Raw genomic sequence first — 24,617 nt, forward strand, 5'->3', positions numbered from 1 at the left:
TGAACAAAGTAGCAACTGAAAACAGCAAACATACCATATAAATGACTGTATGTACTCACAGTCTCTGTTCTTTTATAATAAAGTTATTCATACTCCATTTTAAAGATTTAGGTACATGATGATAAGTTACTGCAGCTTAACAGGTAGCCAAGAATTAGATCAACTATGGCAGCTTTCCAGATGCTGCCTTCTGGCATGTAACAACTGTAAAAGAATTGGAATAACTTAGTGAAGGGGAAAGAGGAGTAAGCTATTGCAACTTATCTTCTGAGTTTTGTGAGCATTGCTTGTTTTTGTGTGTAAATACAGCTCAGCTGCTTTGTGGTAACTTGTTAAGCTGCAGTAATGTAGCCGAGTAAGAAATGCTGAAAGATGGAAAAATAGCAGTCCATGATGTAGCATTGTATTAACATTTATATGGTTCACTGAGCTGGAGCCTGTAGAGCTGGGCTCAAAGCTTGAGATTTCTTTCAACTGTTGCCTTAATTTGCTCTTCTGGTTTCTTATTCTCAATCTCCTTGCCTAGTTAGTCCAGTATCTTTTCCTTCTGGTTTCTCCTCTAGTATGTCTTCCTTCCCAGTTTCCAGGCAACATTTATCTCCTGCTTTCCTCCTAAGTATGTTTCTGTTTCTACTTGTACTGTGTGATGTTCCCATCATCAGCTTACTATTCCAGTCTTTTTGCCCCACAATCACATATACCTTCTACAGCTTAACTTTTCTTCAGATCTGCTTTCTTCTCATCCTCAGTCCCACTGAAAGTGCTTGCCAGTTTTTCTTGCAGTCTCTTTGTTCGCTCCTTTGTCTTACCTTTCTCTCTTCCTCCTTCTGGTTTCCTTTTTTCTCTTTCCCCTCTCCCTAGTCTATTTCTTGTGTTTGGCTTTTGTCTCCCTGGCACTTGAAATGGAAAACTTCCTTTCCTCATTGCCTCATGGGCCTTTCCAACACAGGGTGGAATCTTGGACAGCAGTTTCAAAGTCTGTTTTTGACATGGCACATTGAAATTCAATTGCAGGCACAACCTTAATCAAACATCTTAGACATGCTGTGTATGGTCAGGAGTTTGAGTTTTCAGCTATGAGTCTGTAGCAGATCTGTGCTGAACTTGGATGAACTGTGATTTTGCAAAGATTTTTAGTCCTGTCTAAGAGTGAGAAAATAAAGGTCTCCTGTTGCTGGCATATTTGGTCTGAGTGTATGAAAGTATCAACTACTCAAAGAGGGAGCTAGATTATTTTGGTAAGGATAAAGCGCCTTTCTTTGCCTGTATTTCTGAAATGGCAGTATTTAGACAAAAGTTCTATTAAAAATTTTGTCCAAGAAAGTTCCTGCCATGAAAAATATTAGCCAAGTTGTTAATGCTATGAGAAAACAAATTAGTGTCTTAAAAATGGGAAGTTTCAGGCGACCTTTATGTTGTTCCATGCTGCCAGCTTTAGTAGGAAGGTACTTGAAAAGGATAAAGGTCATAGAAGTAAAAATTCTGATCTTTCCTTTTTAAGTTGAAGTAGTCAATAGTAGTAATCAATTTTCCAAATTCAGCTTAAGAAAGATATTTGTTATTAAAATCCATAATCTTGATTTGGTTCATGATTATAATAATAATTATAATAAAGTTCAGTGTTTAAAACAGGCACTCTTAATTTAATACTTCACTAGTATGTAGCGGATGCTAGAATTTAACATTTCTAAAAACTTTTTATTGTTCTAATTTGTCCTAGACTGCTCATCGCCCTGCTGAATGCTGCTGTGCAGGATAACCAGTCCTTCACTAATACACTGTTATCCAAAGCCTCTAGTCTAATTTGACTTTCAGAAACACTGATAGTCGTAAAAATCATGTTTTTAGTTTCTCACTTAATTTTCCTATCTCTGCTGTGCTTCTTATCTTCTTTCTTGGCTTACTCCCTTTTTATAATACCTTTTCAAAACACTTCATTGAGAGCCATAATTCTGATAGGGAATTTAAAGTAGTCATTTTTTTCCTACAGGTGAGGGGTTCACAAACAAGGAAGTTCAAAAATAGCTGAACAGCAGTATAACTTATTTTGTGAACCCTTAAACAACAAATAATTTCCTCTAGACTTTTTCCTGAAAAGATGTCACTGTCTGACTGATAATTTATGGTGGAAAAAAAATGCTCAAATAATTTAGTGGCAATATTTTTAGAATCATTTATCCTATAAAGTGACATTGTAATCTAATCTTAAACATTCAATATTTGTCCCAAAGCCTGAACTCAGGCATTTAAAACAGACTACTGTAATTTTACTATGAGAAGTCTAGTGTGAAATGTTGAAAGACATGGAAGTTGGTGAAATTATTTGCCAGTGGTATGTTTATACCCACTTAGATTTACTTAAAAGCATGTGTGGTTATCACAGTAATTGTCTTTGTCATAACGATTGCTGTAATTATTGTGATCGCTTCTGTTGTTGCCCAGCTGTAGTTGGGGATAGGTTTTATTCAGTTGACACTGTGTAATTAGGGTCTTTTTATTTCTTCTTCAGTTGGCAGTTCTGCAAGTAGTAGTGCCACAAGGAGAGATTCTCTATCTACTAGCTCTGACTTGTACAAAAGATCTAGTAGCAGCCTAGCACCCATAGGGCAGCCATTTTACAATAGTCTGGGATTTTCCTCCTCTCCAAGTCCAATAGGCATGCCTCTGCCAAGCCAAACGCCAGGACATTCACTTACGCCACCGCCATCACTTTCATCACATGGATCCTCATCCAGTTTGCATTTAGGTAAAAAAAACAAAAACAAAAAACCAAAAAACACTTTTTGTTTGTATGTGTGTATGTATTTCTATGTGTAAAATATATGTTGCATAAGAGATGTCACATTACCTTTGCTGTTAAACAGTTTTGTAATGAAGAGGGGCCATTCCTGAAAGGTGAAGAGCATGTTCAGATGCTCATTGATATGACAGTGGAGGGCACTCAGCTTTTGGTAGTATCAGGCCAACAACTGATTTTTCTTCCCTTGCAGAAGCCCAGTAAGAGTTATTGGTCCTTTTTCTATTATGTTTCCACACTATGACAAGCCAAAGGTGCATTATTTTTGTTTCTCCTCTACTGTGTGGCCACTTTAAGGACATTTTAGATTGTGTGCTTAACAGTGAAGTGACTTTCATTAACGCCCCTTGCCATGATAAAGTAGAAAAGTGAGCAGTGCTCTCTCTCAATGTAAAATGTATTGAAAGATGATTTTTGAATCAGTCAACCTCATGGCCCAGTTACTTTGCCAGGATGACAGTAGTTTATCACCAGACTGATGGAAGGAGACCAAAAAAAGCATTTGTCAAAGAAGCAGCAAAGATCTTGTTAGTGGTGGCTCTCTGTTATGCATTTTTTAAGGAATGCTGAAAATAATGTCTCAATTTTTTTTGGCTAGTGAGATGACACGGGAGCTCAACCTTTCTTTTAAAAAAAAAAATTAAAAATAAAATAGCAAAAGAAACCACACCACAGTATACAGTATATTTAGAAGATAATGCCTCTAACCTGAGGTTACCTAGTACAGTTTTTCTTTTCCGCTGCAAATATTTGCAGTCATTTAATTTGGATGCTAAAATCATACAGTGAAACTGGATGTAATTCAAGATTGAGTTGCCAGTTGCTCCAGTAACTGTTCAGTGCACAGTTCCATGCTTGCAATAGGCAGCATAATCCCCTATACTTCTTAGTGCAAATAAAAGAGGAAAAAAAAATTTAAATGCCTACCAGAATACACCTAAAGTGAGAAATGTGTGAGTGATTTGTGTAACAAGGTTAAATAATTAAAATAAATTACATTTGCAGTACAGTATCCCCTTCAAGGTTAAGTGCTGAATACCCAAAATAAAACTGGGCAAGGGGATGTTTCAGCACGTTTTATTTTTTTTTACTTACCTTTTTTCCTTTTTCAGGTCTACAAAGTGCACCTTTGGGCTGAGACCAAGCATGGAAAGTTTCAGCCCAAATGGAGGCTTTTGAGAAAGTTCTGACCATCTGACAATGGGGTTATCATGGAAATCTTTTTCTTTCTTTCTTTTCAAAGTACTCTCACCATAGTTTTCATATTGCTGAAAACTATACTTAAACCAAATTTTGGAAGGCATTATCTAAACTTTAAAACATTCAAAGTTTTGTTCATTTGATACTTGATAAATGTTAAAAGATTTTTTTCCAGTTCTGAGAAAATAGGCTGTGATCAATATAGAGTATTGCCTCTATCAGCAGAAATTGTTAAATACTGACTTTGACCCATTTTGAACTGTTTGGCAGTGTCAACTAAGCCTAATAGCTTGTTAAAATCATGTACTAGATCACTGCGTAACTGCCAGAATATACAGTTGTACTCTGAAAATTGACACAACCTTATTGGCTTCCATGTGTTCTCTTCATCCTCCATGTGAAGTGGACCATGATTACTGATAAACTTTTTGCTATATTACAAAATCAGCCTGAAATTTGGAAATGGAGGACTTTTGGATACTTGCTTTCACAAAAATGCAGAAAAATGCAATTTTTTTTTTTGCCTTTCTGCCCTGTGCCATATTTTTGCACAGTTGCATTCAAAGTGCACCATATAAGAGTTTAAGACTATTTCTGCAGTTAATTGTCTGTCTTGTTATATTTATTTCAGTGTGTTCATCAGCCACTCTTGGAAGCATGTTTTGTTCTCACATACAAAAAAATAAAAATCAAAGGTTTCTCACCAAAATGAGAAGTTCCATCTGAAATCAAACAGGGAGTGTATTATAAGAAAAGTACGGTTAGCATGTAGTCACTTTTCAGAGTAGAACAACATTTTAAGTTCATGTCTGCATGCAGTTTCCATTGGTATTCTGATAATGCCTGTCAAATGCAGCTCTCCCTCCACCTTCCAAACTTGTCCTGCCTGCTTGTATCAACAGGTTCAGCTAAGTTTAACCTTTGTTTTAAAATGGGCATCAAACTCGGTTGCTCCTGTTTCAGCCACCAGAATCTTGGGAAAGGGTGCATGGTTTTATAACCCCTTTGTCAGACACTGCTGCAATTTGTAGCTTAAAAGAACAATTTCCCTTTTACAAGAAATTTGTGATATTTTACTGCTTTTATCTCTTCTCACCAACTTTTATCCAACATCCTAAAATAGGAATGTGCTAATGACTTTGTGCTAGTGTCAGTTTTCCTGTATTTGAAGAGATTTGTCAGTTGTCTGTAACTGCTGCTTTACTGTAATCAGCTGGAGCAGTAAGGTCATGAATTTGAACTACCCTTTCACTCCCAAGTACAAGGAGCTGCAAGAGGAAGTAGTTTTCCACTGTCATAAAAAATCCTTTTAGATTGGTAATCCTTATTACCCTGTTTGATGGTACTTGCAGCATTTTAAGAGTAGAGTTTTGGTGTAGAGTAGGGTTTCTAAAATCTCAACTTTTGGAGGTAATTATTTCCTGTGTGTTGCAAGCCAGGTTTGTTAGCAGTTGGGATTGATGTTTCATCTTCAGAGATGGTCATTCTGGGTAAGAGTAAAGGCCCCTTGGCAAGGCAGTGTGGGGAGCTTTGCATTGCCTCAGCTGTGTCCCTCCTCTGTAGGGCTGCAGTAAACCAGACATTACAAACACGTGCATTGATTCCTAAAATATACATAGATAGGTGTAATTCTATTTTCCATATGAAGATGAAACTTTTTAAGCTTAGGATGAGATTAAGCTACTTTTTTACAGATAAATAAATACTTAGTAAAATTAAGTTTAAAGCATTTATATGCATGTATGTGTGTTACTAGAAAATACTGCTGACACATGTAAATAAGTTACTGTGCAGTAGACGTTTTTTCTATCTTTATTAGAAATAATTGAAAAAATAATAAATACTAACAGACTAATGCTGTCAAAATTAATGTGCCTTGATCTCGTTTTTAATGTTTTTTTCATGTTCTCCTTAACACTAAATATGTTAAGGAGTCAATTATTTAACATGCTTTATGTCCTTGAACCTTAGGCTCTGATTTAGATTATCTATATCCCCTTTATATCTCTCTGCCTTTTCCTCCCTATGGATTAGCCATGGGGCTTTAGGTTCAACTAAACTGTTAAATAACTTGGTATTACCCAGTGCTTTGGAGATCTTTGTTTTATGAGATCAGAAGTGATAGCTGATGATTATCTGAAGAATGAACTGCACACTTCTTTCCCCAAGAGTTTGGAATTGTGTGGCTATACTCATGTTTAATATGTATTTTAATTTATTCAGTAGGGTATGTTCCCCAAATAACTTACAAGATCTAGGCTGTTACTTTCCTAGTTTGGTGAAGAAAATAGGCCATTGTACTCACAATTATGTCTGCATGTAATAAGTACCTAAGACAATATGCCTTTATTTTTTGTGAGTTTACTGTCTTTCAAATCTGCAGAGTTGCCAGTGAGCCATAACATTACTGTAATTAAAGGTTATGTGCAAATAAAAGCTAATTACTAATTAAATTACTCTTTTTTATAATAGTATCCAGTGTTTTACAAGGTTCTGCTTTCTGAGTACCACAGGTTCTTCTGGGCACAATGGATGTGCTTTGTTAATACAGCCTTCCTGTACTATTGTTCTGCCTAATGTGATTGTCTGAAATAGCCTCAGAGGGTAGACAGGAGCCTCCCAGTTGCAGCGTAGCTGTCTTACAAGTCTTAAAAAGTGTTGGTTCCCAAATTACACTGAAAAAAGGCTTTATAATTCTCAGCAGGAAATGTATATTACACATATATAGCATATTTGTTAAAAGCTACCAAATTTCTTAATTTCTGTTTTAGTTGCTGGATAAATTGTCACATTTAATTTATAGAGATGAAGGTTCAGTTAAAAAAAACCCAAGCTGAAACAATTCCTGATTCACATGTTCAATTCTATGACTCTGTATGTTGACTGAGCATATGATCAAAACTTAGTTTCTGGCACAGAATTGAGCATGTGATCAGAGAAGTAATAGTGATCTTGCAACAGGAAAGTAGCCTATAATTTCCTTTCAGATGGGCTCTGGTGCCCTCTCGTGATATTAAATAGTGTTACTGCACAGCACATACAGGGAAGCCAGGATTGCAGTGGTGTGCAATGTTTACATAGTCCAGATGAGAAATAACATCATTTCAGCTGCATAACTTTTTTGTTCTTTAGAAGTCTGTTCCTAGATGAGAACCTATGGCAGAGCATCACTCTGCATACTGCTTCACCTGCAGAATGTTGGGGTTTCCTTTTCTTTTGTTTGTTAGTACCATAGTACCACAATGTTTACCAATGGAAACTAAAAATGATAGTTACAAAAATTTGATTTTTCTGACTGTAGAGAATTAAGACACTTTAAATTAAGAGAAAACCTGGTTTTTAAAAGATGTTGTGGTGCATAAAGTATTTGTTGGTGTTTATCACAGAATTTTGAAGACTAATTATAAAATAAGTACTAATTATTTCTATTTTAGGGCATAATCCTATACAGTGCAATAAATGTGATGTTTTATGTGTCTTTCAGAGCACTAACATCTCAGAATCTGGTACTACAATTTGACCTTTTGAGAAAGATAACTTTACCATTAATACATTGCCAGTCCACTGTAACACTCTTGTTGCCTGGCCTTATAAATATTTGGAACCAAAGGAAAACAAGGATTGGCTAGGGCTCAGTTAGTTGGGGTTTTTTTCATTGTTTTATGAGTTTTTTTGGGGTAGTTTTTTTCTGTTTTTTTTTTTTTTTTTACCTTGTTTAAAAATTAAGTTTGTGATAGAGCACCATTCAAACAGCACATACTGCAATTTATTTTAAATTCAAATGTAAATACTTAATCTATTGACTTTGAAAGGGCTTTAATTGCAATTTCATTTCCTAGACAGGGAGCCAAATTGTTTCCTTTCCCAATTCATAGTCAATACTTTTAGGGAGGGTTTGTTTTTTTCTTTCCTTAGTTTGGTTTTAGTAGTAGAATTGAGGTTCCTATGTTGGAATTGTTTTTGAGTATTTCTGCTTGTAGTATAGTAAGAGTATCCCTCTGAAAAATCATACAGCAGTTGGGAAAAATGCTTTGGATGCTTTTTATGATAATTGCTGCCTGTTGTAAAGTGGATGGAAGAGGCATGCTGGAGGAGTTCAGAGTGACACACACTGATCAGAGAGCAGGGTGTGAGGAGAAATGCACAGGACTGTAGAGTGAAAAGAGCTCTAGGTAGAATCACTAGCAAACAGGAGTAGGACCCAGACACAGGGAGGTAATTCAGTTCTTGGAAAGTAAGGAAGGATGAAGTGAGAGTGGTGTTTGTGCAGTGAGGAAAGGACTTCAAGTTTCTAAAATGAGCTTCAATTTGATGAATCTGTGGTTGTTTGATGATTAAGTAGAACATTCTTAGTTACCTGGTTTGAAATTTGACATATTTAGTGCTGAGAAGAGGTACCAGATTGAAAGCTTGGGATGCTGAAGTCATCAAATAACCTTCAGGACAGGTACAGCTTGGCAAGAGGCACCACATGTACCTCCCCAAAAATGCCCTTAACACGCTGTAAGCTTCAGTAGGGACTGAAGGGTAGTTCAGATTTCATGGTCTATTTTGACACAATTGGCTAACCTCAAGACTACTAACAAGGGTATAAGCCAGTATGACTCGTGAAGTGGAAATCTGCCCACTAAGCTTAAGGCCCACCCAGTTCTAAGGTTTCTGTAAGGCTGAGTGGGTGCTCACTTTACCTACCTTGATATATTCTTCTAATGACATTTCTTTTCCTGGTGCCCTTCACATAAAAATGAGGAGGAGAACGGTTTTATTTATTGCAAGATAAAGCTATCTAACTCCTCCAACCATAATGAGGTAAATATAAACAAGACAACACTGTTGTTTTCTTTGGCTCCAGGGTGTATCTGTAGTTTTAGTTCACTTGCTGTTTTGCTGTTGCTTATTTTCCTCACGGCTGTTACTGACAGAGCTGCTTCCTTGTAGGAGGACTGACAAATGGTAGTGGTCGCTATATTTCTGCAGCCCCCGGGGCCGAAGCCAAGTATCGCAGTGCGGCGAGCACCTCCAGTCTCTTTAGCTCCACCAGCCAGCTCTTCCCTCCTTCGCGCCTCCGCTACAGCAGGTCTGACATTATGCCCTCTGGACGCAGCCGGTTGCTGGAAGATTTCAGAAACAATCGTTTCCCTAATCTTCAGCTAAGGGACCTTGTTGGACATATTGTTGAATTTTCCCAAGACCAGCATGGTTCTAGGTAATTATTGCAGGAATAGTTAATAATATTTTACCGCTTTGATATTGTTTTATTAATACAAAACTTTTGAATGAGGTGCTCGTCATCTTAATTCAAAGCATCTTAATTTGGAGCACACTCTTAAGTTGACCTTCTCTAAGAAATTTAATTGTAAAAGTAGTATTAATTTAGGTGCCTGTAGAAGTTCTCAGTGTAAAAAAGGCCTCATAACTAGACTTGTAAACCCTTAATATTAAGGAATGAAAAAGGCATTGATTAAGAAAACAAAATATGTGGCATCTGGAATGTAAAACTACTTTTTGTCAGTACATCACCAGGTAGTTAGTTACTTTTCATCTTTGATGCTTTTCAAATGAAAGTTTTCAAGTCTTAATTTTACTAAAATGTATCTTTTTATATGCAGAGGCACTACTTTCATTTTAATAAATTTTATAAATGTTGACTGCTTTCTTTAGAGTGTTGAGGTGTCTCATTGAAACGGTGTTTGAGAAGTTTTCCTGTTGTTGATGCAAAGCATAATGTACCTTTTTTTTGCACTTAGATTTATACAGCAAAAACTGGAGCGAGCTACTCCAGCTGAGCGCCAGATGGTATTTAATGAGATCCTGCAAGCAGCCTATCAATTGATGACTGATGTATTTGGAAACTATGTAATACAGAAGTTCTTTGAGGTAAGCATAAACCCTGAGTGTATGGATGGGCATGCAAATGAAGTGCTGTAAATCTGATTGAATTTAACTGGTCTTTTCTTAACACCATAGCAGAATTCTACATGACTTCCACAATCATGTAGACCCAACTCTGCATGGGTGTTTTCTGTTCTGTGTTCAGTGTTTTTTGCCATAATGGACATGGTTTCTCCTTACACTGGTGGTGCATGTGTTGGTGAGCACTAGTGAATGCACAGGCATTGAGGCTTCACCAACCTCTGAGCAGAACTTGGAGAGACTTTCATCAGATGAAAGGGAACATAAATATTTGAAAAATGGTTTTTATTGGTTACTGCATCGTCGTACAGAATGGGTCTGGAAAATGCACTTGTGCTCAAACAGCTGTGTGAACTTCATCGGGTGCTGTGTATAAGGAAATTCCCATAAAATGTAGAGGCAGAAGAGTTTTGAGTAAGGGGTATCCACCATAAGATACATCCAGTATTTCTACAACTAGAATTTAAAACAGATTTGTCTTCTCTTAAAAACTATGTGGTAAAAAAAGGCTTTATCAAAGAATTACAAGATTTGGCTTGCAGAGAGAAGAAAGTAATAAATGTGTCCTGGGAAAAGTTATGTGTAGGAAAGGTATCTAGTATAGTGTACTTTAAATCAAGGGCCATATCAAAGAGTGGTGGAAGGAAGGTGATGCTGGAAAATTCCCAGTAAGAAATAAGGTACTTGCTATAAACAAGAATGAAGTTGCTAATAATCTACCATAAGAATAATGTGCACACTTTTTTTACTTCTTTTTTAATAACCAATCAAAATATCTTTAAACTGTCACTGACATATGATAAAAAAGATCTTGATTTTGCTTAAGGGTCATCATTTGCTATTTTTTTCCATAATGTTAAGTTGGATGAATACACAGTTAATAATTGTTAGCTGAGTGTTTTCATCTTAATTCTGCAGACCACTTCTCAAGAAAAAAAGTACATGTGCCCTTACATGTAATAGGGGACCTCAGTTTACAGTATAGGTAGGCAGGTGAAGTTCCTGGTCAGGCTTTCTTCAGAGCTGATTACAGGTGTAGAGTTTGACAATTCTCAGCAATGCTGCAGGAACATTGCTGTGCCACCAGCTGGTTGTCCAGCTGGTCACTTCTGTGACCTCTCTTACAAGATGTAAGATATGCTGTACAAGATGAAAAATCTGATTTGGATTCATACAGAATAGTGACCTGTGATCAATTTGCCAGTATAACTTACTTGAAAAAGTGGTTTATTGCACTTAAATATTCCTACAGACAGGCAAACATAAACTATATCGTTTCTTCTGTTGTCGTTCAAGGTCATGCATTTGATAGCAGTATGTGAACTGGATGTGGAATATTAAAAAATGTTGCATTTAGAAAAGAAAAGCTTCTGGTAAATATCCCTACCAAAATACAAAGTGAAAAATTATTCAAATATTACAGTCATGTACATCTTGACCATACATACTCTGACATGTAAATTCCAGCATGCTGCAATGTCTTCATTTGTTAACAGCATATTTATTTTCTTTTAGTTTGGAAGCCTGGATCAAAAGTTAGCCCTAGCAACACGCATCCGTGGTCATGTTCTGCCATTGGCCCTCCAGATGTATGGCTGTCGTGTTATCCAGAAGGCACTTGAGTCAATCTCACCTGACCAGCAGGTAATTGTAAGTTAGAGCAATGCTTTTTTAATTTTATTTATTTTTAATGTATTCCTCTTTTTACTTGATTAAATTGATGATTATTCCCTTCATTATGAAATATCCTGGGGGCTAAAATAATTGTTTAAATGAAAGTACTGAGGTACACAGTTAACGCCAGTGAATGTGAAGGTTGGAGTCAGGATGAAATTAAATCTTTCCCCATTTAAGGAGGGCGGGGGAAATACCATCATAAAGACAAGGATAATCTTTGTTTTTCCAGAATGAAATGGTGAAAGAGCTGGATGGCCATGTTCTGAAATGTGTGAAGGATCAAAATGGAAACCACGTTGTACAAAAATGCATTGAGTGTGTTCAGCCCCAGTCGCTGCAGTTCATCATTGATGCATTCAAAGGACAGGTAGTGTCAGTGGTTCATTTCCTCTTTGCAGGTTGCTTAGATTTCACAGGAAAAGGTCTGCAGGTCTTTGTCCATCATTTGCACGTACAAGGTAGCATTTGCCACTTTGCACTCAGCTTATTTTAAGTAGAATGAAAAAGGGAATGATGGCATTGGAAAGCTGTTGGAGAGACACATAATATGCTGTAAAAAGATGAATTTGTTGGAGAGAAGGCTCTAGAAAGCAATGTTTCTATGAATTATAAATAATAATAAATATTTATGTAATCTAAATACATACAAGGGACTTTGCATGCCCAGGCTTTGTGTTTGTGTTTTGTGATAACACCATTTCACATTTCCTTCACAACCCTTGGCAGGGCCATTTTTCATATAATAATAATATACGTGCTCTCAAGTATACGTTTTCCATTAAAAATTACATTTTCCTCTCCTGATGCTTGTGTTGCACGTATGTCTTTCAGTGTTTCCCAATGAATGTCAGTCCTTAAGGAACTGCAGTGATGAAATTTACTAATCTGTTCCCTTCATATGGACTAGTGTGAAGGGGGTGTAGTATTTGTTTACTTCAGATTGGGGTTTTTGTTTTGTTTCCAAAAAACCATTATTGCTGTAAGATTGATGTTATGCTGCAGGCTAGTGAATGTGCTGCAGCTAAATAACATTTTAATCCTCTGAGACAAGCCTTGAGAAGAATTGTAAAAATCTTACTAACTTGGCTATATAACTAAACTTTACTTTAATGGATGGCCAAACATATTTCCTAATAAAATCTACAATATCTTTCTCATTTTACACAACAGCAATACCTGAATTACTGTTGTACATAGTACTAAATTGCATACCAAGGTTTCTAGGGTTCGGTCTTTTTACACCAAAAAGTGAGTATAAGGTCCATGAGATGCATTTTTTAAACTGTAAATACAGCCGCTTGACTAAAGTGTGAGTTTATGTACTGAACATACATCCTAAGCACCAAGTAATTATATATCGAATATGGCACACTTAAGTGATACTACTTATCATTTTCTTCCGCCTGCATCATCTCAGTTGATGCCTTATCATTCTATATTCAGTCCTGACCAACACTGACATTTTTGGCATTAATCCTCAAACCATAAATGTAGCTTTCAGAGAAGCAAGCAGAAGGAATGAGCAAGATTTGGCTGTATGTTTTCAGTAGTTACTTACAAACTTTATATCTCTAACTGGGAACCTATTATGTATACTGGAATATGAAATTGGTGAAAATCAGCCACCATTATTAAATTCCTTTTTATAAGTGTTAAAGTCTTAAAATTTGAAAAGAAAGTAAAAAGGAATGCTTGAAAGTTGAACAGCAATTACCTAAGGGTCATACTTCCAGGCTTTCCTTTGCAGCCATGTAGGCTAGAAACATTGTAATGAACACTTGGGTTCTTAGCTGTATGTTTTCTGGAGTCCTTGACACACAAAAACCTACTTTTCCATCTTTTCCTGACTTTTCCTGGAAATAGAATTCTGGTCTTGGCAGTCAAAACTTTTTTTAATAGTAGTTATCTTCAGTTCCATTTTGAATGCAGCAATATTGCAATAGATGTGCGCTTCGGTCGGTTTAACTTCAGTTTGCAATCCTATTTTCAAGGTATTTGTACTTTCAACTCATCCATATGGTTGTAGAGTAATTCAGCGTATTCTGGAGCACTGCACTGCTGAGCAGACTTTGCCAATCTTAGAAGAACTGCATCAGCACACAGAGCAGCTAGTGCAGGTCAGTGCATGTAGACTCATTTTTAATGCACTTCAGAGTTCTTTGTTACCATAATTTACTCCTGTATCCTAGTTAAAATGCATTTGCTTCTTTTTAGTTTTGTCAACATTGATTTTTTGTTTTTCTTTCCTTCCATAGTTTAATGAATATGTCTTTGGAAGTTGGGAGGCAAAGAAGATATAAAAAGCATTTTTCTTACACTTTTGACTGTAGCTTGGTGTTCAGGGGAATATTACAGCTTCTAAAAAGTATGATCTTAAATTTGAGAACTTCTTTCTTTAGGAAGATAAAAAATACTCTAGCAAAACAATGGTTTTACGGATTATTTATGTTTTTCATGTAAAATTTATGGTCCGTTAAGTAATTTTTGATTAAATATTTCTTGCATCACTTTGCTTCTGTAATGTTGACATACTTATTGTATTTTCCTTATAGCCATGCAAATAGTACTTTCATACTTTATGCTCGTGTACAAAAGCTGTCAGTATTATTTACTTGGTATGAACACAAAAGAAAATTCAAGTAATCTTATTTTCAGGATCAATATGGAAATTACGTTATTCAACATGTCCTGGAGCATGGTCGTCCTGAAGACAAAAGCAAAATAGTTTCAGAAATAAGAGGAAAGGTTCTAGCTCTGAGTCAGCACAAATTTGCCAGGTATTGCACAACTTTCATATATTAAAGATTCATTAACCTTGTGAAGTTGTAACACTGGATTTATTTTTTGTGTTACAAAAGGGATACAATTTTTTTTTTTTTCTATTGTACATCCTGAAATTTCATATTTTTGTAGAGATGAATGGTAGTGATACTTTTATACTAGGTTTGGGGGAGGGAAGAGGCAAATGTTCTGTAGCAAAACAAGAGGTTCTGTGGGTTTATGGGATGGCTTTTGTTCACTTTGTGCAAGTGCAGGGAGCAAGTTCCAAGTTTTCATGTAAGGATGCCCAGAGACAGGTGAAAAGCTGTGCTGGAACTTGAGTGATGTGCTGATGATGATAAACTGGGACTTGCTGACTCTCAATCCATCCACCAATCTGCAAGTATAACAAGGCTGCCTTTAAAAAGTGGTAGTTCAGTCTGACAAGGATTTTCTGCCTTAGAAAGTCTGGAAGACTGCTGTAGGAGGCCTGAACTATTCTGACTTTGGAACCTAAAACTCCTACTTTCATGCTTTTTGCTGAAGTATGGATTATGTGCCTTTTGTGAAGGAAAAATACACCTCAGAATTCATTCTAGGTGATTTAGTGAGACTAACCTTGTCATCAAAATGACGTAGAAATGCACTGTGACTTTATGGGAGCATTTGTTTTAAAAATTGCTTGCAAACTAGTTTATTTGGATTTTATTTTTCTTTGGCCTGAATAGAACTCTTCATAGCCCTCAAACTTGCTTGATTTCTAAAGCGCAAATTTAGGACCAGGATCATTTTGCTACATTACAAGCTTTGATGGCCTTTCCAGCTTATGAAATAAACTGGAAGGTCAGAGACTTGCTCTACAAAAGAATATTTGATGGAATCACTGATGTAGGCATGCTCTTAGAAAGTGCATTTATTCAAAAAGCAAGAATCTTCATACCTAGCTTTCTCTGTTGTGTTCAAAGGGCCCACAACCAGAATAGATATGCTAGGACACATCTGCAGCCTGAAGTCCAGTACACCTATGTAGGTTCAGTGGAAAAGTCTCTCCTACTAAATAATCAGAAAATAACCCTGTCACATGGGTGAAGTAATAGTGATGTGGTGACTAACTTCTCAGTCATTAGACTGGAAATCTGGAAATGAGGAATTGATGCGTTTGCGATACGCTTTTTACTGGCATTAAGAGCCCTGAAGAACTGATAAACTTCCAGAGAAATTGATAATAGTTACCTGAAAGAATGTTACACCTCCAGTCCCATCATGGACTTGCCTTATTTTTCAGCAACGTGGTAGAAAAGTGCGTGACCCATGCGTCGCGTGCGGAGCGAGCCCTGCTGATCGACGAGGTGTGCTGCCAGAACGACGGCCCTCACAGTGCCTTATACACCATGATGAAGGACCAGTACGCCAACTACGTCGTGCAGAAGATGATCGACATGGCCGAGCCTGCCCAGAGGAAGATCATAATGCACAAGGTACGTGTGTGCAGGCATGTGGTGATTCAGAAATACCTCTGTGAGCTTTTCTGCCAGAGCGCCTTTCCCTGCAGATGCAAAACTCAACACTTCTGTAATCTAGAATTTGATGTATAACCATGACATTCGGTGGAGCTTGGTAAAGCAGAAAACACTCAGGTCTCTCAGCACTGAGATAAAAAAGGAAAGTTTCATTGTTGATACTTGGAAACAAAGGAAAGTTGGATTTTATCTCCTGTCTTTGTGCCAACTTTTGTGTGAATATACTTCTAGCAGGAAAGTGTAGTATCTCTTGTCACTATTAATATAACAGGAGAAATACTGGTTTCTCTTTTTATTTCCTGGTTGTGGGTATGAATCCACTCTGCAGTTCCCCCAGAAGAGATTTCCGCACTTCCTAGCATACAGGCACATTTCTAGTTAAGAATATCCAGACATGGAGAAGTGTGCTGTTGCCATAATAGCTGAAGGCTGTTTTAACACAGGGCCTAGGATATTCCTGCAGGAGCTCTGCTTTCCCTGGTCACCAACAGGGCTCTCCCACAAAGTCCTGCCTCCCTTTTCCTGCAAGAGAAACATCAGTTATTTGATGAGTCAAAATCACCAGTTTTACATCTTTCCAGAAACTTCCAGTGCTTTGAAGTACAGGCTTCTGGCATCTTTTTGCATAATTTTTTCTAAGTGTTGTTACCTCTGCTTGAAAGTGTGGATGTTAAAAAAAGCCAAACATGTTTCTTATTACAGATTCGACCCCATATCACGACTCTGCGTAAATACACCTATGGCAAACACATTCTGGCCAAGCTGGAAAAGTATTACCTGAAGAACAGTGCTGATTTGGGGCCAATTGGTGGACCACCAAATGGCATGCTCTAAAAGACAAGGAGAAACGGAAGAAAAATTAAATTGTGAATTATCAAAACCTACAACTTAACTCTAAATGTTCTGATTTTTTTAAATCTATTTATTGACTTTGTTCATCCATTTGTAAAATTTTTATTCTTGTGTATATTTTTGGGGAGTGAATTGTTAAAAAAAAATATCTCCAGCCCTGATCCGGAGACCTATCAGATTGGATGGCTGGCAAAGCACAGAATGCCTGTATATGATGTAATTGTATCAAAATAGCTGTCACATATTTTGTAAATTTTTACCTTGTAAAGTCACTGAAATAGTTTTTAAAGGGAAAAAGTACAGTATTCTTTTAATACACTGGCTTGCAATCTGGTAGGTCTACCCAGCATCATAGCACAACAGGTTTATAGAGTTGTATATAGAATTAACCCTTATTTTTCCCTTTTATGTGAAGTCTTTTATACCAGATTAAAATTGATCAGCTTCATAAACATTATTTAACATGTTGAAAAGTTAAGTTGTGTTTTGGTGGTTCACAACATCCTATCCAAATAACAAACAGGGCACAGCAAATTAAAGTAGGGAAGGACAAAACTATGGAAACTTTGAGAGTAGGTTTTGGCACTTGCTGTGGATACAGTTTTTTTTAAATCATGCCCTAAGGTTTTCTCTAGCAATGTATTAAAAATAAAGTGCTGTATATACTTATATATTTAATTGTTGTACAAGGTAGAGGGATTAAAATGATGGTGGTACTTGCATTCAGCAAAGTACTCTGTTGGAAAAGGAGTGAACCCTGTATTAACTTTACAGTCAGTTTTACAATGCAGGAAGAGTAGAGATATGTATTTTTTTATTTTGCATATAGAATTGTAAGGATTTGAAAGTGTTGAGCATTTATTTTGCTTTCTCACTGTAGATCCAAAAAATAGGTAATGATAAAGAGAAGGGGCCACTGAAAAGTAAACTTGATAGCTCAACACTTAAGCATGATTGATTAAATATTCAGATAGCTTTTTGCTTCCTATAAATATATGCATTGTATACGTGTAGTTAATAGGTGTAAGTTTACAGTTTGAAAACAAATCTCTTGTTTCGATGTTTATTACAAAGCCTTGCTAATTTAGTAGTGATGCTTACCTTGGTTGTACAGATGTACATTTGTAAACCTTCATGCTGTAAATGTAATTTGTTTTACTCCTTTTTGGGACAAAAATTTGCATTTTAGTGTATATTCATATCCTCATTCCCTTCTTTCCCCCTGGCATATAGTGTTGTATAATGTAAATTTATTTCAGCAAATCAAGAGTGATTTTTTTAAAATTCTATCTTTATATGGTTTCAAAAATATGAACCGGCTTTCTTTTTATCTATTGTGAGAAACATTATGTTTTGTTTATAACATAGCTGTTGAATCTGTTCATATGGACACTTTGGGAAATCAATCTGTTCAAATTTTAAATCAGGATAAATAAGCATAGTAAGAAGTGGACTGAAATACTTGGTTATTACAGAAACCAATGCTTCTTCCATCTTAATAAATGTGGCATGAATTTTTTGTACAGAAGAGTACTGTATTTTTGAATAGCCTTCTCGCAGCGTAAAGCAAATATGTATGATACTGTCGATTTTTTTTCCTCTGGACATAAGACATTGTAACAGTAACATAAAGATGATGTACATATACAAGCGGCCTTATGTACATTTCCCAATGATCTTTTTAAGGCAGAATTGTGACCATATGTGTATAATTAAAATCCTTTTTAATTCTTTGCCTATGGAAATATTTTGGAAAAAGCTTACTTTGTATATTCAGTTTCTGAAAGATAAAGAAAGTGCTTTGTATGTTGTTGAAGTAAGTATTTTGTGTAAAATGTTCATTTGGATGGCTTAACCTAAAGTTTTCATTAACTTGGTAGTTTGGAAACAACATCTTGAGCATTGATCAAATAAAAGGCTGTTGTGGTAGGGGTGTGATCATGAGAAAGAAAATAGTAGTGGTATAAACTTGTATGAGGAATTCTGTCATGTTACTGTTGATACCAGGGTTACCTAACTGTTACTATAGCAGACATCTGAGGCGCTGCGTTTCTAATGGTAGTGATAACTCCTTAATAGGCAAATGGCCAAGTTTCTTCTGGTCTACTTCCAGTGCCTGCACAAAGTGAAGTAGTAGGCCTTGTTATTTTGAGTAAGCACAATTCTAATTGCCAAGTAGGTTTTGTATGGCAGTTCACAAAATTCCTACCCAGAGGTACCAGCCCAGTCATTGGAGCCAGAGCTTTCCTGTAGTCACCCAAAGGATGACTTCTGAGCCACTTCCTTGGACACATCAATTCTCAGTGACTATCTTTGCCCTGTGTACCTGTGCCGTGTGTTGCAATCCACAGAGCCAGCATTCCTTCAACACAAGACAGTATGTCAGGCTTTTGGGGATGTCCAGACAGAAACTGATAATGTCCCTGTACTTTGTTCCTGCAGCACTCATGCCATGGTTGAATTTAAACAGTCCTGTAACTGTCATCCTTGGTGCTTTCAATATCTTTAGTATAATCTTCCACTTGCTCTCCTGAGATCATTTGTGCACAAGTTTTATCCAGGAACATGAAAATCACTGGATTTCCTTTCAGCTATTTTAGGGTTTGGGTAGAACCACTAGACTTTTTGCTCAAGTATTGCTTTTTGATATAGATTGTTTATGGACCAGTTTGATTAGGTTTGACTCCAGGTGGCTCGTATTGAATAATGTAATGTTCACGTGTATATACTGTAAAAATCAAAATGAAAATGTGTGAATAACACTGTGTGAAATATATCTGGTCTTGCGTTTTTCCTGTAGGAAACCAGCCATATTCTCAGTTATGTGATTTACATGTGTCTGTGGAGCTCAGCTTTGGGAAGGTGCTTGCTCACTTGTTCTGATGGGAATTGGGCAATTATTGAAGAACCCTGGATTAGATCATTAAATTTTCAAAGGGCAGTTTTGAGCAGCTAAACCTTCCTATATTATACATCTTTACTGCTGCCTAGTTAAGGCTACAGCCTGGTGACAGTTTCTTCGTACATCTCTGGATTTAGGATGAGTTCAGGAGCATTTGAGAGGGTTAGCTTTCAAATGAGAGAAGAAATTGTTAGCTCTCTGTGGCAATCCCTGGATCCACACTCATTTCTGTTACTGCCCAGGAGATTTTTCAAAAGACCATTTTTAGCTGAAGGTATGAAGTGGACTGACAGCACAGGAAATGAGCCTGGTGGGAAATAACTCACCTAAGAACCATTGTTCTGTTCCTGTGGACAGAACAGTCATAATGCCCATCCCTCCATCGCTGACTTTTCCATCAGAGCATGGAGATAATTGAGGTTTTGGGGTCATAATGCTTAGACGTTTTAAAGTGCTGATGCAAATTCAGAAACCGATTTAGTCACTGTTCTCCTCTAAGAATGTGTATTTGAAGAGATGCTTATGGCTCACCACAGCGTAGTAGCACAGCAGTGAGGTTGGGCTCCATGAGACTGATACTCAGCATTCCAGTAACTGGGAAAGTGGGTTAACAGCGGCGTGATGACCATTCTCACTGTGTCAGTCGGGGAAGCTCAGAGAGTGCAAAAGCATTTTAATAGCTAATGACTGGTCATTGAAACTGCAGATTGCATGTAAGTCATGCACCTGGGGGGGAAACTCAGGGCAAACAACAGAGCAGCACTTTGCCCCTGCAGCCAGGACGGCCGCAGTGCTCGGGTGTGGAATTCTGCGTGGAGCGGTGCCTGAGCATCACGTCCAGGGGCTGGCAGATCCTGCCACCACGGTGACAGTTCTCTGATGCTACTTGAGGAAGGAAAAGGGAACACCTTGAGCTGTGTGATCTGAGCTGCTGCAGCGCATGGCAGGGCAGGAGTTGGTTTGTTAACACAGTGGTTCACATCATTGCAAGCTGCCAGCACTACCTGAAATGTCATTAGTCTCTGGGCAGCACTGATGTGATGAACTACAGGCAGTGTTTTACTCAGCCCAAACAGATTCACATACACTTTGGGCACTATTTGTGCCCAAAGGATGCTGATTTGAGGACCTCTTGGCTTGGGAATGAGGAAGCTTGGTTCCTGTCGGGGATATATATCCATCTTGGGGCTCTGCTTGGTTCCTGATGTTTGGCTAGGGAAGTGTGGGAGAACTTGGCAAGTGTAGGTCCTGCCAGCCCAGGAAGAGACAATCTGAGAGACGCTGCAGAGTGAGCCTGGGGTGTTTGGTCTCCTGTGCAGCAGAGCATCCCAGGCCACCCCAACTCCATCATCAGACGGGGTTAAAAACCAGCACTGTCATCACAGAAAGAGTCACACACGGAAAGGATGGAAGAATGTCCATCCATCCAGTGTTGATAGTATTCCAGAGCCAATACAGGACATGGGCCTTGCTGAGCTGGTGTTTTAGCCAGCAGAATGAACGAGATCCCAACATCACACATCAGGTGCCAGAACACAGAGGCTGTGGGGTGGGGGAGCGACCACCCTGCATCGAGGCAATGAGGTGGGGAAGACCAAGCTCAGGGATGTAACTGAGCTGCTGGTGCTCCTCAGTGAGGTGGTGCATGAGCGTTTCCTCTGTTGGACGGAGCCTGCTCCTTCTGCTCGCTTTGTGGTTAGGGAACTTGCCCAGCAAACGAGATGCTTGAATTAGTTTCCATTACCAGCCTCAGGGTTTTGAACCCACCTCCCTCACTTCACAAGCATTTTCCTAACCACAAGAAGCTGGGCGGGTTTACTTTCTACTCCTGAGTTTGGGCTGGGCTTTTAGCACAGCTTGAACCATTCATTGCATCACAAAGAGCACAAGATGGAGCATGACTCCTAAAGCATGCAGGTGGGAGTTGGAAATTCTGCACCTGAGATCCTTGTCTCCACCTCGATTCTCCCAGACTCACTTAATGCAAAATATATCTCAGGAGCAGCATTCCCCCATCATTATCAGACTGGAAACTTTCCAGAGGCTTTATAAAAAGCAGCTGAAATGCAGGAAGACCTATTCTAAAGACCCTCTTCCTTTCATTAGAACAAACATTGGAGTAAAACATTCACCTTCTCACCAGCATCAGTGCTCTGGGCACAGAAGGCCTTCTGTCTCTTCCTCTTCTGCTTGCACAGCGCCTGCCCAACCCTGAACTCCCCAGATCTGCAAACAAGGGCCGGTGCACATTGCAAGTGACACAGCTGGTGTACAAGAACATCGGGCAGGGAGGAACCCCTTATATAGCTGAGCCCTAATGAGCTTCGTTTGAGCTTCAGACCTGCCTGGAGGGTTCAGATTTCCTGGCAGCCGCACAGCACCGCAGCCCTTCCTCAGCCTGGCTGCTGGATCTTTTCCCAGCCCAGCCTCGGGGAGCGAGGCAGCCCTTCCCCAGCAGAGCCATGCTCCGTGCTGGAGGCTCTGGGGAAGGCTGCCTGTGAACCAGGACAGGTTCACACGCTCCAGCTTCACAAACGCTCGCTCCCAGTACTGGCTGGGGATCGTGCCCACAGCAGCACAGAGCTGCCCCAGCACCTGACTGCTGCAGGGGAGTGTCACTCGTGAGCACTGGGGGGGACATTGGCCAAGCCTGCTGAGGTCCCTCTCCTTACAGGTGATGTTGGCTGTGCCTTCTCAGGCTGCGAGGCCACTGTCTGCTCCTGTCAAAGGGCTTTCCTCAGTGCTGGGGAAGCAGAACAGTTGCAGGTGTCAGGTCCCAAAGTAAAGATCCCCAAAGACATACAACTGCTTACTGAGGACTAATGGAAACTAAGAAGGGAAGAGTTATGGCAAGGGAACACACACAGGTGGTGGCTGAAAGCACTAGCCAGCCTGGGTAGCAAGGGAGATGATGACAGCACATTTCACAGCTATACTTTCTTCTCCCAAATATAGGCACCCTATTCTTTGTCTAAACTGAGGATCAAAAATTAGAAGTTCCCTGGTGGGAATGAAGACCTTTCTTTCCTCCCCTGTCTAATCCTTATCTCCCTTTCTCTAAAACAGCTAAAATACAGCATCAGAAAGTATTTCTATTCCTCCCTGCACAGGATCAAATCAGGAGGAGAGGTTTTGGGAGGCCATCTGTTCACACAGGCTAGATCTTGGAGAAGGATTCAGCCCCCTTGCCTGAGCTCAGTTTTGGTGGGTCTGCCTAGATGCTGTTCCTTGCTCCACACCTGTGTGTGAACTGAATTCAGAGGCTGGTACAACAACCAGAGCAATCGCTCAATAAGCAAGAATCAGAGGGCTGAGGAGCTGGGGATGGGCAACCTCAGTGCAAATCACAGAGTCCATTCCAACCCCTTGCATGCAGGGGTGGGATGAATGGAGCAGAGTTCAACCCCATCAGAAATCCAAGTATACACTGATCTCTTTCAAGTGGCCCTTTTAGCTCTTAAAAAGCCTTTTTGTATGAAAGCTCACCATCTTAAGTACTCCAAAATTCACATGATGTCTCCTGTTTCCTTGAAACATCATGTGTCTCATGAGAACTAAGGGTTTGATTATTCATCCCAGTTTGGGAGTCATACAAGTTCACATCCTGCAGGGAAAGGGTCTGTCATGCAGCCCTACCCCAATGCCACCCCCTCCACATGCCCAGCACCGAAAGTCCAGGGTGTTCAAGCTGACCCAGCCCACCTTTCCGGGATGTGAAGGAAGGACTGGGCCCAAAGGGTTTCTTGGGGGTGGGAGTGAGAACAACTTTATACTGAAGAATGGAACGGGATGAGAGGTGGCAAAACAAAGCATCTACATTACACACACGCACAAGACTACTATAACCACAGTGCAATAAACAACCATAAGGCCCTTTTGGATCACAAATAATGGGAGAAGGGGAGAGGAAGGCAGAAGGAGCACCTTGAAAACCAAATCATGTTTTTTAAAAAGTACATAACATAGTAATAATAGTAAAAAGACACTTTATGCGTTGCAAAACCTTCATTCCAGGCCTCCCTGTGAAGTATAGCTAATTTCACAGTCACCTAAAAAGCAACCAAACTAAAAAAAAAAGGAAACAAAAGAGTATAAAATACGAAGCAAATAAAACATCTGTGTTCACCCTGCCAAAGGCAGTGCTGTTATAGTGGAGCAGGCCTCAGGCACACCTAAACTGAAACCCATGGTAACCCACAGCTTTCTCTTCCCTGCAGACACATAGGTCAGTATTGTAAATGCAGGTGAACCCGGTGGGAAGAAATGATGTCTGACTCCAGTTCAGAAGGCTGAATTATTTCTTTATTATAACTATACTATAATACATATATATACTATTTAAAAGAGATACTAAAACTACATACCTACTTTTTCTAAATACCATATCTAACTCACAACTCATGACAACATGACAGTCCAGACACAGGTGGATTGAATTTGCCATCAGGCTCAAACAATCCTCACTAGAATCCAATCAAGCAATCACCCCAAGTAAACAATTCTCTAAACACATTCCACATGAGAAAACAACGAGCAAAAATGGAAATTGTTTCCTCTTTCTTTCCTCTGTGCTCCTCTATGAAAAAGTCCTAAGAGAGAGAAGAATGTGCCTGCCACAGGTCAGCAATGCAGGAAGCCCCACACTGCCCAGCCAGGGTTACAGCCCTTGCTGCCTGCTTCCCTCCAGCTCCTCATCCGTGTACGTGCCCTGCCGTGCCCCTGCCCTCCTCCCTGTGCCTCCCTCCCGGCGGGCAGGTGCTCCCGTGGAGGTGGGTGACGCCAGGAGGGCGCTGGCCGGCAGGCCCCGGAGCACAGCGGGCTCTGCCCCAGCCTTGCACCGCGGCACACGAGCACCGCTGGAGCCGGGCTAGGGGCGTCCCACCGCCAGGAGCTGGGGCCGGGACAGGCGTTCTCCCGATGAAAGCGTGGGAAGGGCCAGGCTGGGGCATGAGACCGATGGGTGGGATCGGGGGTGAAGCGATGCTGACAGCCGGGG

General features: G+C 39.2%; 1 protein-coding gene across 18 annotated transcripts in view; it reads left to right on the forward strand.

The window, feature by feature from the left end:
- Positions 1–19,495, forward strand: part of PUM2 (pumilio RNA binding family member 2) — a 73,993-nt gene extending 54,498 nt beyond the window's left edge. For 10 of the 18 annotated variants that reach the window (XM_085574495.1, XM_085574497.1, XM_021525344.3 and 7 more), the window contains 9 exons: positions 2,510–2,746; positions 8,936–9,203; positions 9,745–9,874; positions 11,426–11,560; positions 11,817–11,954; positions 13,579–13,704; positions 14,243–14,364; positions 15,633–15,825; positions 16,570–19,495. In XM_085574495.1, coding sequence (XP_085430621.1) covers positions 2,510–2,746; positions 8,936–9,203; positions 9,745–9,874; positions 11,426–11,560; positions 11,817–11,954; positions 13,579–13,704; positions 14,243–14,364; positions 15,633–15,825; positions 16,570–16,701 — 1,481 coding nt within the window. In that variant the 3' untranslated portion in view covers positions 16,702–19,495. The remainder of the gene's footprint in view (positions 1–2,509; positions 2,747–8,935; positions 9,204–9,744; positions 9,875–11,425; positions 11,561–11,816; positions 11,955–13,578; positions 13,705–14,242; positions 14,365–15,632; positions 15,826–16,569) is intronic. The other 8 variants (XM_021525342.4, XM_085574492.1, XM_021525341.4 and 5 more) reach the window with 3 other exon arrangements.
- The last annotated feature ends 5,122 nt before the right edge of the window (positions 19,496–24,617 follow it).

This window comes from Lonchura striata, chromosome 3 (genome assembly GCF_050655825.1).
Source record: "Lonchura striata isolate lonStrDom1 chromosome 3, ASM5065582v1, whole genome shotgun sequence".
NCBI lineage: Eukaryota > Metazoa > Chordata > Aves > Passeriformes > Estrildidae > Lonchura > Lonchura striata.